We start from the raw sequence: 15,813 nt of genomic DNA on the forward strand, positions 1-15,813 counted from the left end.
CCTTTGCTCTTTTCCCCTCTGAGCAACCTGGTGCTTCCCTCTGTGGCCCTGAGTGACATGGCAACATGGCATCCCCCCTTCTCTTGGCATCTGTGAAGAGAATGAGCTCTCTATCCAATGGCAGTCAGCTCCTGATCAGTTGGCCTCAGCATATCTGAATAGCAATACAACCTATATTTTATTCTTATTTTTTAAAAGTCAGATGTTTTAAAGAGGGTACATATGAAATACAGTGAGAGCGTTTTTTAAAAAAGATTTTGTTTATTTATTTGAGAGAGAGAGTGTGTGTGTGCACGAGAGAGCGCAGGGGTTGGGGGTTGTAGAGCAGCAGAGGGAAAGGGAGAAACCAGGGCTCAATCCCATGACCCTGGCACCATGACCTGAGCCAAAAGCAGACACTTTGTTTAACTGACTGAGCCACCCAGACGCCCTAGTGGGGCATTTTTATTTAATTAATCTATTTATTTTTAAGTAGGCTCCGCACCCAAGGTGGGGCTTGAACTCACAACCCTGAGATCAAGGGTTGCATGTTTCACCTAAAACCTGTATTTTACTTATTTTTTTTTAATAAAGATTTTTATTTATTTATTTATTTATTTGACAGAGAGAGATCACAAGTAGGCAGAGAGGCAGGCAGAGAGAGAGGAAGGGAAGCAGGCTCCCTGCTGAGCAGAGAGCCTGATATGGGGCTCCATCCCAGGACCCCGGGATCATGATCTGAGCCAAAGGCAGAGGCTTTAACCCACTGAGCCACCCAGGTGCCCCAAACCTGTATTTTAAAACAGTAAATGTCCAACATGGGATGACAGCCCTGTTGGCCCTGTCACCTCCCTTAGTTCATTCTTGTCCCCCTCCACTCCCATCTGCTCCAGTCACCACCATCACAGACCTTTGCTGCTGGGGTTCCCTCAGCCTGGGCCCCCCTCTCCTGATGTCTGCACCTCTGTTCTTCTCTTTCCAAGGGTCTCAGCTTAAATGCCACCTTCTCAGAGCTCTCTTTCTGAAATAACTCCCCTCCTCTTCTGTCTGACACCCTCTCTGCTCCAATTTTTCTTCTAAAGACGATCTCTACCTGACATTTGCTAGATCTACCCAAGTTCACTCATTTTTTTTTTCGGGTTTCTCTGCCGTAGAACATGAATTTCATATTTGTTCTATTCATGGCTGTAGGTCTCCTTGCTGCCTGGCAGAGGGCCTGATATAGAAGAGATGCTCAGTAAACATTTGTTGCATGCAACATTTGTTGCAAGGATGAATAATCAAAGGAGTGGACCATTTTTCCTGAGTGTTGCAAATGAAGTAGCATGTTTGGCTCTGTTGTCTGTGACTTTATCTCCAGATGTGACAGAACTTATTTTTTTTTCAAGTTGAGGGGACCTAGCTCAGCTCTCAGTCCAGAAAAACCAAGACGGGGTTTCCCTAAGCAGATGTGGTTCGTTTGATTAAATTTCCCTTTGCTAATGTCTCAGGATACACATGAATATATAAGTAAGCATTTAATCAAGCTCCTGACTTACAGAGGGGTTGGATGCTGAATATAATTTGTAATTGCCTGAGAATATAGTAAGCTTGAGTACTTTTGTTTCCATAATTAAGTGTGAGGTTCCCGTTGCAACGCGAATCAAGAATAATTCAAGTAGTTGACAAGAGTATTTTTCCTTTTGGAAAAGTTCAAACAAATACAAAAGAAGAGGGACTAGAATGATAGCCTACCATATCTTTATGGTATTTGGTTATTATCCACTCATGGCTTTAGTTATTTGGTTATTATCCACTCATGGCTCATCTTATGATACTGTATTTAAACTTTTAACATAACCTTACTTTGCAAATTAAAGCAAACCTTTAATTTGCTCTAACATAACCCAGGGTTCTGTTAAAGCAAACCTCAGACATCACATGATCTCACCTGTAAATATTTTAATATGCACTTCTAAAAAGCGACGGACTCTCTAGTTGCTGGGGAAAGCAGTATGGCAATTCTTCAAAATATGAAACATAAAATTAGCATATGCGCCAGCATCCCACTTTGGGATGGAGAATATACCCCCAAGAGTTGAAAACAGGGACTCAAAGAGTTTCATGTACCCATGTTCATAGAAGAGTTGTTCACAGTAACCGAAAGGTAGAAGACAGCCCAAGGGTCCACTGACAGATGAGCGGATAAACAGAAATGGTACAAGCATATGGTGGGATATTATTCAGTCTTCAAAAGGAAAGAAATCCTGGGACGCCGGGGTGGCTCAGTGGGTTAAAGCCTCTGCCTTCAGCTCAGGTCATGATCTTAGGGTCCTGGGATCGAGCCCTGCATCGGGTTCTCTGTTTGGCGGGAAGCCTGTGCCCCCCCTCTCCCCGCCGCCGCCTGCCTCTCTGCCTACTTGTGATCTCTGTCTCTCTCAAATAAATAAATAAATAAATAAAACCTTGAGAATATTATGCTAAGTAAAATAAGTGAGTCATAGAAGGACTAATACTGTATGATCCCACTTTATAGGAGGTCCCCTAGAGGAGTCAAATCCATTGAGACAGAAACTAGAATGGCAGGTGCCAGGGGCTGTGGGAGGTGGATGGGAGTCCATGTTCAGTGGGGATGAGTTTCTGTTTGGGGGGATGGAAGAGTTCTAGAGAAGGATGATGGGGTTGATAGCACAAGAGTGTGAAGATATCCAGTGCCACTGACCTGTGCACTTAAAAATGGTTCAGATGGTCAGTTTTATGTGATGCATATTTTACCATCAAAAAAGAATGGTTCATTTGAAAAGCTGTGACTTTAATGCCATTATCATATATGTGGCAGAACGAGGGCGGTATTTTCAGTCCTTATCTGGCTTTATGTTTGGTAGCATTTGACACCAGATCCCCCATCCCTGGGGCTTCTTGTGGCATCACCCACATTTTCCTCCTGCCTCCTTTATGGTACCTTCTCAGCCTACGCTAGAGGCTTCTGCTTCTCTGCTCTGCCTTTAAATGTCAGCCCTTCCCAGGACTCCTTCCTAAGGCCTCGGCCCTCTCTGGGTCCATGGTCCAAAATCATTCCACCCACTTCCAAGACCTTCATAGCGATGGTCCCCATGCTGGTTTGCTGGAGCTGCTGTATTTACTACAAACTAGGTCACTTAAAGCAACGAAAAGTTATCCTCTCACCATTTGGGAGTCAGCAGGACCATGAACCCTCCATGAGCTCTGGGGAGAATCTGTTCCTTGCCTCTCTCTCTCTCAGCCTCTGGTGTTTCTGGCAACCTTTGGGATTCCTCAGCTCATGGAGGCTTCACGCCAACCTCTGCCTCTGCCTCTGTCTCTGTCTCCATGTGCTGTCTCCTCTGTGTCTGTCTTCTCTTTCTCTGGGTCTCTTATAATAAGGACACTTGTCCTCGGATTTAGGGCCCACCCAGATAATCCAGCATAAGCTCATCTCCAAAATCCTTTGACTTGATCGCATCTGCAGAGATCACTTTCTCCAAATAAGATTACGTTTTCAGGTTTTGGAAATCAGGATGTGGACATCTCTTAAGGGCTACCCCCCAAAATGTGTCCCTGTTGCAAATTCTCTCCTGAGTCCAGAGCCATATAGACAGCAGACAACTGCCTCCCAATGAGTCTCCAGTCTAACTAATCATGAGCAAATAGCAGATAAACCAAAACCGAGGGGCATTCTACAAAATCCATGACCAGGTACTCCCACAAATTATCAAGATTGTGAGAGACAAGGAAAGAAACGATCAAAAAGAAAGGGAAGTAGGGAGACCAGATGACTCAATAGCATGTGGCATCCCAGCTGGGATCTCCAAACAGGAAAAGGTTATTGGTGGAAAAACTAGTGAAATTTGAATAAAGTTAGGGTTTAGTTAATAAACTACCTGGGCGCCTGGGTGGCTCAGTCAGTTAAGTGTCTGACCTCAGCTCTGGTCATGATCTCAGGGTCCTGGGATTGAGTCCTGCAGCCATCCAGCTCCCCGCTCAGCAGAGAGTCTGCTTCTCCATCTCTGTGCTCCCCCACACTGTGTTCATATACAAGTGCACTCGCTCTCTCGCTCTCTCTCTCTTTCTCACATTGTACCAGTGCTGGTTTCTTAGTTATGGGTTATATAAGATGTTAACATGAGGGGAAGCTGGATGAAGAGCACAGGGTAACTCTCTTGTACTATCTCTTCAAGCTTTTGGTAGATCCAAAATTCTTCCAAAATAAAAAGTTTGTTTAAAAAAATAAAAATTCTCTGATATTGAAATCAGTCTGGGTCAATGATATACACAGACTCAGATCCCACGTATGGAAAGGTGACTTACGGTGATTTTTAAAAATAGACTTTGTTTTTTGGAGCATTTTTAGATTCACAGCCAAAGGGAGTGGAAGGTACAGAGATTTCCCACATACCCCACTCCCTGCACACACACAGCCTCCCTCATCATCGACAAGGTACACTCGTTCCAACCGATGAACCTTCACGGACTCACCATTATCACCCAAAGTCCATAGTTTACATTAGGGTTCACTCTTGGTATTGTACATTCTGTGGATTTTGAGAAATGTGTAATGACGTGATCCATTATTATAGTCTCAGAGTAGTTTCACTGCCCTAAAAATCCTCTGTGCTCCATCTATCTATTACCTAGCGCTGGTGACCAGTGATCTTTTTACTCTCTCTGTAATTTTGCCTCTTCCAGAATGTCATATGGGTGCAATCATGCAGTGTCCAGCTTTTTCCTATTGGCTCCTTGAACTTAATAATACACATTAAAGATTCCCCCATGCCTTCTAATTTCTCAAGAGCTCATTTCTTTTTAGCACCGAATAGTATTTCATCATCTGGATGTCCCACACTTTATCCATTTACCTATTGAAGGACACCTTGGGCTTCCAAGTGTTGGCGATTATGAATAAAGCTGCTTATTGGCATCCGTGTGCAAGGTTTTGTGTAGAAGTCTTCAACTCCTTTGGGTAAATGCCAATGAGTGTGCCATTGCTGGATCCTATGGTAAGAGTAAGTTGAATTTTGTAAGAAACCACTAAACTGTCCTCTAGAGTGGCTGTACCAATTTGCATTCCCAGCCAGCTGTGAGTGAGAGTCCTGTTGCTCCACATTCTCGCCAGCATTTGGTGTTAATGTTCTGGATTTGGGCCCCTCTAACAGGTGTGTAGGGGTATATCCTTGTTTTAATTTGTATTCCCCTGATGACATGTGATGCAGGGAATCTTTTCATATGCTTGTTTGCCATCTGTGTATCTTTGCCAAGGTGTCTGTTAAGGTCTTTTGTTCATTTAAATATCAGGTTCACATTCTTATTGTTGAGTTTTAAGAATTCCTTGTATATTTTAGTTAACAGTCCGTTATCAGACATATCTTTGCAAATTATTTCTCCCTGTCTGTGGATTGTCTTCTGTTCTCTTGACAGTGTCTTTTGCAGAGCAGAGAGTTTTAATTTTAAGGAAGTTCAGCTTTTTAATTCATTCCAAGGTCATCTAGATTTTCTCCTATGTCATCTTTTAGGAGTTTTATAGTTTTGCATTTTATATTTAATCTGTGATCCATTTTAATGTATATGAAAAGCATAAGATCTGTTCAGACTTCTTTCATTTTACGGATGTGTATGTCCAGTAATTCCAGTGCTATTGAAAAGACAGGTTTGCTTTGTATTTCCTTTGGTCCTTTGTCAAAGATCAGTTGGCCTATTTCTGAGCTCTCTCTTCTGCTTCATTGATCTCTTTGTCTATTCTTTTGCCAATATTATACTGTCTTGATTACTGTGGCTTTATAGTAAGTCTTGAAGTTGAGTAGTGTCCGTCTTCTAACTTTGTTTTCCTCCCTCAACATTGTTCATGTTGGCTATTCTGGGTCTTTTGCTTCTCTGGATAAACTTTAGAATGATTTTGTCAATATATACAAGATAACTTGCTGCAATTTAAAAAAAATACTTTATTTGTGGGGGGCAGAGGGAGAGGGAGAGAGAGAATCCTTAAGCAGATTCCCCACTGAGCTTGACTTGCTGCAATTTTGATTGAGGTTGCAGGGAATCTACCAGATCAAGCTGGTAAGGACTGGCATCTTGACTATATTGAGTCTTCCTATCCATGAACATGGAATATCTTTCCAGATGGTGGTGATTTAAACATCTATTTACCATTTCTTGATTGTTAATTTTGTGCCAGTCATGGTGCTAAGCTTGATCTTAATTAATCCTTTCAGCAACCTGTGGAGTAAGGAGATTTGTCTCCTTTTTACACATGAGGAAGTTATAGTTCAGAGAGGCTAAGAGCTTTTCCAAAAACACACAGCTTGGAAGCACTATAGCTAGGATTTGAATCCAGGTCTGCATCTAGAATGAGGCTCTGCCTCATTTCTTTTTAGAAATTTGTAGGGCATGTACTGCTCTGTAATGTCATGTCTGGAGTGACGGCTACATTCCATCTCTGGATTCACTCTTACTGCTACATCATGACCCACAAATGTCTGGATTATAAGATTTGTTTTTTGTCATTTATACTCTCTATCTCCCAAAGATCTTGGTATTCATTCCCAGACTGGTATCCAGACCAGAAGGCAGAGACCAAATGTCTTTTGGCTGATCCATTTTTGCAACTCAACATGACTGGATTAGCTGGTAATTGTTTTAACAGCCAAATGAATGCGATTTGCAGTTTTTTATTTGGAGCACTTATTTCAGAGATGCTAGCCCTGCTCAATTGAATAACATTCTCAAAGCCAGTATGGTAATGCTGCCGCTGATTGATAAATTAAACCTCCAGCTGGCAGATGTGTTAAAGATTAGAACCAATGGCTGAGACTCATTCCTGGAGGCCTGCTGTTAAACTGCTTCTATCTATGATGCTAATGAGATTCTATACCATTCTAACTAGTCAACATTAGTAATTTGGATTAATGGGGTGCAAGATACTACCTACTAAAGTTATTTGAGGGGCTATGAAGATTTCTTGCCCATCCATCCCATTTCCTAGGTGATAGTAAGGTTCTAACATTAGGGATTCATTCCTTTGGCTACATAATTTTTTTTGTTCTTTGTAAGGTGAATCTATAAGGATAATGTACTTGGAGCCCTGTCACCCTTTAGGGGGCCTGAGTTAAGTTCTTTCCAGAAAAGGCTGATTGAGCAATTGAGGGGGTCGGAGGTCTTAGAAAGATTCTGAGGAAGAAGAGGTATACTCAGATATGTCGAACTTCATAATCAGACACACTTTGGGAATGCCATTTGGTGAGAGGAAAGGGTAGACTTTCTGCCACTTTGGTGGGGAGCATTTGGAAATGTGTATGGATATCTTTGGCACAAGATTGGGGGTACCACTGACACTTAGTGGGTTTGTGCCAGGCATACTAAACAGCCCACAATGCACAGGACAGACCCAAACAACAAGAATTTTTCCACCAAAAATGCCAACAATGCCCCCTTGATAAATCTAGAGAATGCCAAGATAGGGATGGTAAGTTCGCCTTTCAGAGTAGTGATTGCCAAACCTAGCTATACCCCCAAGGACTTGCTGATTGGGAATTTGGGAAGAGGGGAGGGCCCAGGAGTCTGAATTTTACAACACTTTGCCAGTGGTTCTGATATGCAGTCAGCTTGTCTGCTGTCAAGGCATGGATTAGAGCATTCCAGAGGACCGTTTGTTGTCTTCCAGTTTAAAAAATAAATAAATAAAAACCAGTGTTTGTTGTAGGGACTTCACAGTCAAAGTGCACAATGAGAATTACAGGTCACCATGACAAGTGATGCCACTTGGGACCTACATTCAGAAGCATGACAAGCATTTTCTTTTGAAGGATAGCACACATAGAAAACTGCGTAACTCACAGGAGTATAATTCCAATGTGTGTCGGTGTGTGTGTACACTGTGCGTGTATATATATACCACCTCCTCTTTATCCATTCATCTATTGATGGACACTTGTTTGCTTCCATATCTTGGCTATTGTAAATAACATTGCAATGAACATAGAGGTGCCTATATATCTTTTCATTTGCCTTTGTATGAACAACATATAATAGGAATTATATACTATGTTCTACTATGTGTCTGGCTTTTTTGGCTTAGCATAATGGTTGTGAGATTGGCCCATGCATTTGTATATAGCTGGGGATCCTCTGTTCTCACCTGCATGTATGAACATGCATACATACCTTATCAAGTAGATGTCACTCTTTCCTGAAAGACTCTGGGGTCTTTGGAAATCTGTGTAGGTAACACTTATGCTATGAAACTCCACTGTCTTCTCAGGAAAGTCCATAAAAACAAGTTATTGCAAGTTTGCTTTGCACGACATGATCTTCTTACATGACTGGCCTTTGGCATCCATGCACCTGGGATTACTTCTTGTTTTCCATTGGCTATCATTTGCCCTTGAGATACAAAGTAACAGGAAATACAAAAATCATTACTATTTGTCAAGAATCCTATATGCTCCATCTCGTTGCAACTCTAGTTAGTCTTGGTTTTATCATTTTGTCCATACTTTGACAAGTTAGAAAATCTTGAAAATGCTGTAAGCAACCTGTAAAGGATGACTCATAGCACAGAATGGGGAATTTATATAAAGATGTATCTTTTCTAGAATGTTCCAAAGAACTCAAATACTCATGGGGGTGATCAACTCAAATTCAACTAGCTAAGGCTTAAAAATATATGTATTTGCCTTCTTCATCCTGTTTCTTAACTCCTACCCTCACTCCTGCCCTCTAAGCCTATACATGGATTCCTAAAAATTCAGTGGTTTCTTGGTACATCCACGTTGGAAGACAGTTTGGTGACATTTTACAAACCTGAAGGTAGGCATACTCTGGGACCCAGAAATTCCATTCCTAGGGCTATTTCCTACAGAAATGCATGCTCACAGGCACAGAGTATTTGAGGCAGGAATGTCTAAAGCCCCAACTGGGAACAGTCCAAATGTCCATCAATGGGATAATGGTAAACAAATTGTGACATACTCCTTCAATGGAATACTATGTAGCAGTGAAAGTGAATCAATCACAGCTACACATGACAACAGATGAGTCTTAAAGACATGATGTTGGACCAAAGAAGCCAGACATCACGGGATATATACTGTATGTATGATTCCATTTATGTAAGAATTCAAAAAGATGCCAAGTAGAACTGTACTATTGGGAATGCATATAAGGTAAAAGTATAAGGAAAAGCAAGGTTATTAATAGTATAAAGTCAGAACAGTGATTATGGCTGGGGGAAGACCTGTGTGTGTGTTTCTGGGAAGCTGGCGATGTCCCACTGGTAGCCCTGAACCTGCGTGTTAGTTTCAAGAGCATTGGTTTCACAACCAAGTCTTCAACTGTACTTATGCTGTAGGCATTTTTCTGTGTGTTTATTCAACTTCACAATACAAAAAAGGGAATGGGAAATAAACTGCAGTGTTTCTGGAGGGAAGTGAACACGATGCCCAATATTAGGACCTGGTTTAGTTATCTGCCTCAAGCAGTTAAGATTTGCCACCTCTGGAGTTTTCTCAAAGAGGAGCTGAGCCTTTTATTCCAGCTTGCCCGGCCTCTGTGACTTGAAACTTTGACAGCAGTGCCCCCAAATCGTTCTCCTCGAAAAGTGTGTTTTGCTGAACGGACCAGATTTGTTTAGAGACGGACTAATTGCACCCCTGGACACGAATCTCCTTCTCTTTTTATCATTAAGTTTCTTCCTCTTAACCTCCTCCTTGCAAGATGCTGAGAGCGTCCGGTTGTCTGCAACCGAAATGAAATCCATTGGAAAACAAGGTCTCCTCCCAGGGGAGGAGGAATCTGTCGTCCCAACTTCCCCCCTGCCTCCCGACCATCCGGCTCTCCCCACTTCTCCCCCACAAACTCCGCTGAGCCGGGTCCCCTCGCGCCTCCGCGATTGGTCGTGGGCCATCATGTGTCGACATTCTGGGTGGGTCTTTCTCCCGTTAAACTCATCAATCGCTCCTCTTTGGAGCTACGCTGGCCAGTGGTTTAGACCTTTGAGCCCATTTTCCCTCTTCTTTCCTCTTCCCCCACCCCTCCACACCCGTCTTATTTTAGCAAAACCTAGAGGAGGAGGAGGAGGCATTGGGGGGTGGGGGGGAACGCCAGGCATTGCAGCATCCGGGAGCAGCTACTGAGTGGCTAAGCAAACGGCGCATACCTCTCTCTCTCCCTCTCTCTTTTTCCCCTGTTGGGAATTTTCAGGATTTCATTGCTGCAATTTAACCCCAAGATGAGGCACGGTTGAGCGAAAGGCTGCGCGCACACGCACACTCACACTCCTTCGTGAACAGAAGAGGCAGCCGCTGGTGATTCAGGAAGAAAAAAAAAAAAAATCACCCGGACCTTGCGGCTTCAAGACTCCTTAAGAGCCCTCCGGAGCGTTTCCCTCCCCCTCCCCTTCTTTCCCTTCCCGTTAATATTTTTTTCTTTTCATTTAATTTTATTTTTTTTGGCTACAGATCTTTCAGCCTTTTTAAGGTCTAGGAACTCAAGCAAACAGAAAGAGGGATTTTTTTCTTTTTTTAATTTTGGGGGCTGCCCTCTCCCCCCCGCAAGGACCTGGTTTTTATTTTTATTTTTTTAATAAATTTTTTTTCTAATGGGCCGAGCGCACTCCTTTTGCAAGATGCCAGCCTGACCCGGACCTCGGAGGAATTTGAAGCTTCCACTGCGTCCCGGGGGGGCGTCCTTTGCAAACCGTTCGGGTCTTAAAGGGGGTGTGCGTTGTTTTTTTTTTTTTTTTTTTTTTTAACTGTCTTTTTTTTTTTTTTTTTTTTTTTCCCCTCCGGAGTGGGTGGACTGGGGATTGCCTGGATTCCTTCCTCGGTTATTTTTTGCCTCGCTTCCCTCTCCCCTCCCCCTCCCCGGCCCCCGCGCCCCGCCCCCGCACCCTCCTCCGCCCCTCCTTCTCCGGGGTCAGCCAGGAAGATGTCCCGAGCCGCTATCCCCGGCTGGGGCCGGGCAGCCGCCTTGTGAGCCCCCGACCCGAGGCGCCGAGCCGCCGCCGCCCGATGGGCTGGGCCGTGGAGCGTCTCCGCAGTCGCAGCTCCAGCCGCCGTCTTCACAGCCCCGGCAGCATCGGCAGCGGCAGCGGCGGCGGCGGCGTCTTCCGCATCGTTCGCCGCAGCGTAACCCGGAGCCCTTTGCTCTTTGCAGAATGGCCCGCTTCGGAGACGAGATGCCGGCCCGCTACGGGGGAGGAGGCTCCGGGGCAGCCGCCGGGGTGGTCGTGGGCGCCGGAGGCGGGCGAGGAGCCGGGGGCAGCCGGCAGGGCGGGCAGCCCGGGGCGCAAAGGATGTACAAGCAGTCAATGGCGCAGAGAGCGCGGACCATGGCCCTCTACAACCCCATCCCCGTCCGACAGAACTGCCTCACGGTCAACCGGTCTCTATTCCTCTTCAGCGAGGACAACGTGGTGAGAAAATACGCCAAAAAGATCACCGAATGGCCATATCCTTTGCCCGAACCCGGCAGCGAACCCCGGCAGCTGCGCCTCCCCCTCCTCCCTCCGCTTCCCCTCTTCCAGGCTGGGAGAGAGACCCGGGGGTTGATGGGAGGTGGGGGGGTCTTCCAGGGGCTGGGAGAGGGGGCACCGGGGAGGAGTGTGGAGAATCTCTCCACCCCGAGCTGGGTTGAGCTACCGTGGAGGCTTGGGGTGGGGGAACCGGGGAAGTGGATTCCAGAACGAGGGCTGGGCCCTGGGGTCGTAATAGGGGCCTGGGTGGGAGCTTCAGAGCCAGTTCTGGATGGGTCAGAGTTTTCCCAAATGAGCATGGACCCGGCCGGGGCCTGGGCTCTCTGGCCAGGGCAGGAGAACCACAGGGGCTTTGGTTGGGTTTCGTTAGGTGGCCCTCGCTGGAATCCACGGGAGCTTCCAGAGCCGGAGCCCAAACCCAGCTCACTGGCTTCTCCACCCCTGCCTTCCCCCGAAGAGGGGACCACTCTCCTAGGGCAGGGCGCTTAGGGGTTCCCAGGGCCAAGAGCTGGTGGAAGAACATGTGGCCTTCACACGGAGGGGCCAGCACTTGCCCGAGCTCATATCCTGGTCTGGGCCTTTGGCCCCCATCTGAAAAAGGCAGTGGTGGGTTGGAGAGCACTTCTTCTCCCCTATGTCTGGGGTCCCATTTCCTTCAGCCACTACTCAGGGACCTCATCATCGTTTTGGGTGCAGAAAACATCCCATTTGCCCTATCTGGGGCCCTGACCTGGAAGACCTAGATGGACTATTTCAGTAAGAAAGACAGGGGCAAGAGGAAATGAGGTGGCAGGTCCTTCCTAGGGTACGGTGTCAGGCCTTGGGTTGGATTTGCCTTCTCCTACCCTAGGGAACCAGGAGGGGACACCAGGAGAATCAGCCTCCATGTGGACACCTCTGGGCAGGTAAATGCCTTTTTCTTTTTCCCTTTAAATCAAAGATCCAGAGGAAGAAGGTGAAGACCACATTTTCCTCTATTGAGATGCTATCAAAATGCAGATCCCCTTGTGTTTCTTTAAATCTGTGCCTGCTTGAAATAAACCTTGAGGAGGGCTTAACATCTGTTGAGATGTAGGCAGGCAAGGATGGGTAATTAGTCGGGCTTTCTAGCAGTTATCTAAGCATGACCCAGATTCCAAGTGGGGGGACGCACCCTGCTCCCCAGGCTGACTGGCCACTGTGCCATGCCCAAATGTGCTGCTCCTTGGCTTGGTTCCAACTGGCTGCCCTCCCGTGTACAAATGAACAGGGCTGGATGGGCCCCTGGGGCTCAGCAATGAGCCCCCATTCTGTTTTGTTTGGTTTCAACTGTTATATACTCAACAGGGCTGGGCCCCAGGTGGTCCTGGGGTTGCTTATTTGAGGAGCTCTGTGGCTGGTGGATTCATTTTTAGGGGAACTCAAAATTGAGCAAGCTTTTGGCTTCTGGGTGCTGAAATTGTAAGAGGGCTCTGAGGGTTTGGTGTGAACAGTCTACTTTGAGGGTGGTCAAAATTAGGAGGTTCAGCTGGGGTCTTTCTGGAGGGGCAAATAAGCACGATGTCATCTGGATTGGTGCACAAACTGGGAGCCTGGACTTTGCCTCCCAAGTTCCAACCTTGTGAAGACCCACTGAAATGCTCAAGGGTCTTGTGATCACTCTGCCTGCCTCCCCACCCTCTGCCTCAGGAGTGGTGGGGGCTTGGAGGGTGGCAAGATGTCAATGTGTGCGTGCTCAAATAACTCCAGGGGGTGTCCAGGAGGGAATCACTGGGCTGACAGGTTTCCATGTTGAAAATGGCTTTAGATCGCCTTCTGGAGCCTGGATTTGGAGTCTTCTAAGAGGAAAGGAAGGAGGTGGGAGTCCTAATGTTGTGTCCTCAGCTCACCCCGTCCAGACTGAATCCTGCAGATCAGAGAGCTGTTGGGGAGGGAGGGGATTGCCAGGGACCTCTGAGAAGGAAGAATCTCTGGGGAGGGATGCAGGTGAATCGGGAGCATTCTGCTGGTACTTTAGGTTTTCTTTGGCTTTCTTGCTTTGTGAGTTTGTGCATTTTGTTCTCTGCAGACAGTTTTTATTCTCTTTTTGGCCCGAGGCAGCAAACACATTATACAGCCCCACTCTGGAAGGGAAAGCTCTCCATCCCCCAATCTGTCACCAAGCAGGGTAATCCAGGTCTAAGCTTTCTGGGGGTTGGGGGGATGAGAGGAGAGAGGACAGAGAGCTGGGGGCAGGGGCGCTGGATAAGGGACTCGGGGCCGGCACAAAGAGACGGACTGGAGAAACGCCGACGAGCCAGGGTACCAGGGCAGACGCTGGCTTCTGTATCCAAACGCTTCTGCCATTTAAAATAATGTCTTTCAGTACTTATTCTGAACTTTTAGAATAAAGGCTAATATATGTATGCAAAAGTACTCAAGTCAAGTCCAGTTTAATATGTGTTCGCAAAGTGACCACAACCACTGCCAGGACAAGAAAGAGGCTGGGACCAGCTCCCCAGATGCCCCCTTCAGGCCCCCCCCCACCCCCCTCCCCACTCACGCCACAGGGTTAACCACTACTCTGACTTCTAAGCCCACAGGTTCATTTTCCTCCATTTGGACTTCTGGTCAGTGGAGGCACAGGCTGTGTTCCTTTGTGTTTGGTTTCTTTTGCTCAGTAGGATGCCTGTGAGAATCATCGAGATTCCCGCAAGTGGTTGGAGGCGGCTCCTTCTCGTGGCTCTGGGCATTTTACTGTGTGACTCTACCACAGTGTACTTGTTCCCTCTACTTGTGAGTTGGTCAGTCTCCAGATTGTGTCATTAGGAACATTTTTGTACACGTCTTGGGTTGAACATTTCTCTTGGGTCTGCACCTGGGAATGAAACTGCCCTGCCATTCTTTGATGCATGTGTAGCTGGGTGTGTATTTGGAAATGACATCCACTAAGGGTGCAGAGGGCTATGGAAAGGACCTTCTTTACTGTCTCGTGAGGAGCAAGCGAACGTTCCATGAACTTGGCTGTACACTCCATAGGGCCCAAGAGTGTTACTTGCATGTGCAAATTCCAGCATGGCACGCTGGTGGAGGGGGCCGCCTTCCAGTCTCCATGCCCTCGGGCACTTTGCCACGGCAATGCCTTACCCTTCTGTACCCTACTCTCTTGGCACCTCCAAGCTTGAAGCCAGCAGTGAGAATAAGGGTTCTTCTTCATTTTAGTTTTCTCTTCTGAAGCAAGAACACCCAAATGGAAATCTTTGATGTTCAGATTCACACTGCTGCCTTTTTCTTTCGGAGTATGCTGGGTAGCACGCCGTCTTGACCACATACCTTGGTTCCATGTTTTTGGTGATCGGGAGTCTCATTTCAGTGCGGCCATGATGGGGTCTGGTGCTGGATTCTAAGGAGCTCAAATCTGTCAGCTTAATAAGGTGCATCTGTCAACCTTACCAGAGCCCCCACTTAATGCCACTCATTCCTTCTGATGTGCTACTAAACGCCAATGTGAATGTCATCTTCCCCCAGTCCTGCTGATGCCAGCAGATCTCCCACTGAGCACGATGTAAGAACTGGGGCTTTTGCAGGAGCCGCGGCCCAGGTCTGTGTGCTGTCCCACTCGGTCTCCTGATTTGGCCGCAAGATTCCAGCTTTTCATCCGTGTTTCTGGCAATCTCCATAAGGAGCCAAGTCCCATCACATCAGGTAACCTATGGACATTGGCTGATTGGTGTTCCCTAGTTTTTTAAAAGAGGAATGTTCTGTATGGGAACCAGAGGGATCCCTGGGAGAAGTTGGAGCATGTTATCAGCCCTCTGCTCGTCCAGAAAAGTAGAATGTGCTAGAAGATACTACTATAGAAGGCAAGACGGTGTGACCCCTATGAAACTTCTACTAGACCAGCATGCCTGGTAATTCCAGAAGAGCAGAATTCTGGGAAGTAAGAATTAGCATGGCTTTTCCATTGGGACTTTTTTCTTCCCCACAAAGGTACGATCCCTCCTCTGTAATCCCCAAACCCCAAAAGCTCTGGAAACCAAAACATCAGATCACGCAGGGGTAAAATCCTACCTGGAACTGACCTAAGTTTATAGTCTTTACATATAGTCTTGACTGATCCCCCATGATGTGCGTTTGGGGTGTTTTGATGCAGAAATGTTTGATATACTCTGTTATGTATGCCTTGTAGTGTCTCCCAAACTTTCATGTGTGTGAGGATTGGCTCATTCAAATAGTGATTCTGGCCCAGCAGGTTTGGGGTGGGGCCCAGAGTTTTGCTTTTCCAGCAGGATTCTAGGGATTGCCCCTGCCGTGATCTGTGGGTTCCACTGAGAGTAGCCAGGTCATATCATAGGTACATCCTAGGGCCTTTCTCTTGTTGTTGTTGTTGTTGTTCTTCTTCTTCTTTTTTTTCC

The 15,813-nt window shown here is 46.4% G+C and overlaps 1 protein-coding gene across 15 annotated transcripts in view; it reads left to right on the forward strand.

Annotated features, from left to right (window-relative positions):
- Positions 1-15,813, forward strand: part of CACNA1A (calcium voltage-gated channel subunit alpha1 A) — a 286,823-nt gene that overhangs the window by 62,304 nt on the left and 208,706 nt on the right. For 14 of the 15 annotated variants that reach the window (XM_047700733.1, XM_047700723.1, XM_047700811.1 and 11 more), the window contains exon 3: positions 11,122-11,415. In XM_047700733.1, the coding sequence (XP_047556689.1) occupies positions 11,122-11,415 (294 nt within the window). Of the gene's footprint in view, positions 1-11,121; positions 11,416-12,290; positions 12,346-15,813 lie in introns of those variants that run through there. The other variant, XM_047700834.1, reaches the window with a different exon arrangement.

This window comes from Lutra lutra, chromosome 1 (assembly GCF_902655055.1).
Source record: "Lutra lutra chromosome 1, mLutLut1.2, whole genome shotgun sequence".
Lineage (NCBI taxonomy): Eukaryota > Metazoa > Chordata > Mammalia > Carnivora > Mustelidae > Lutra > Lutra lutra.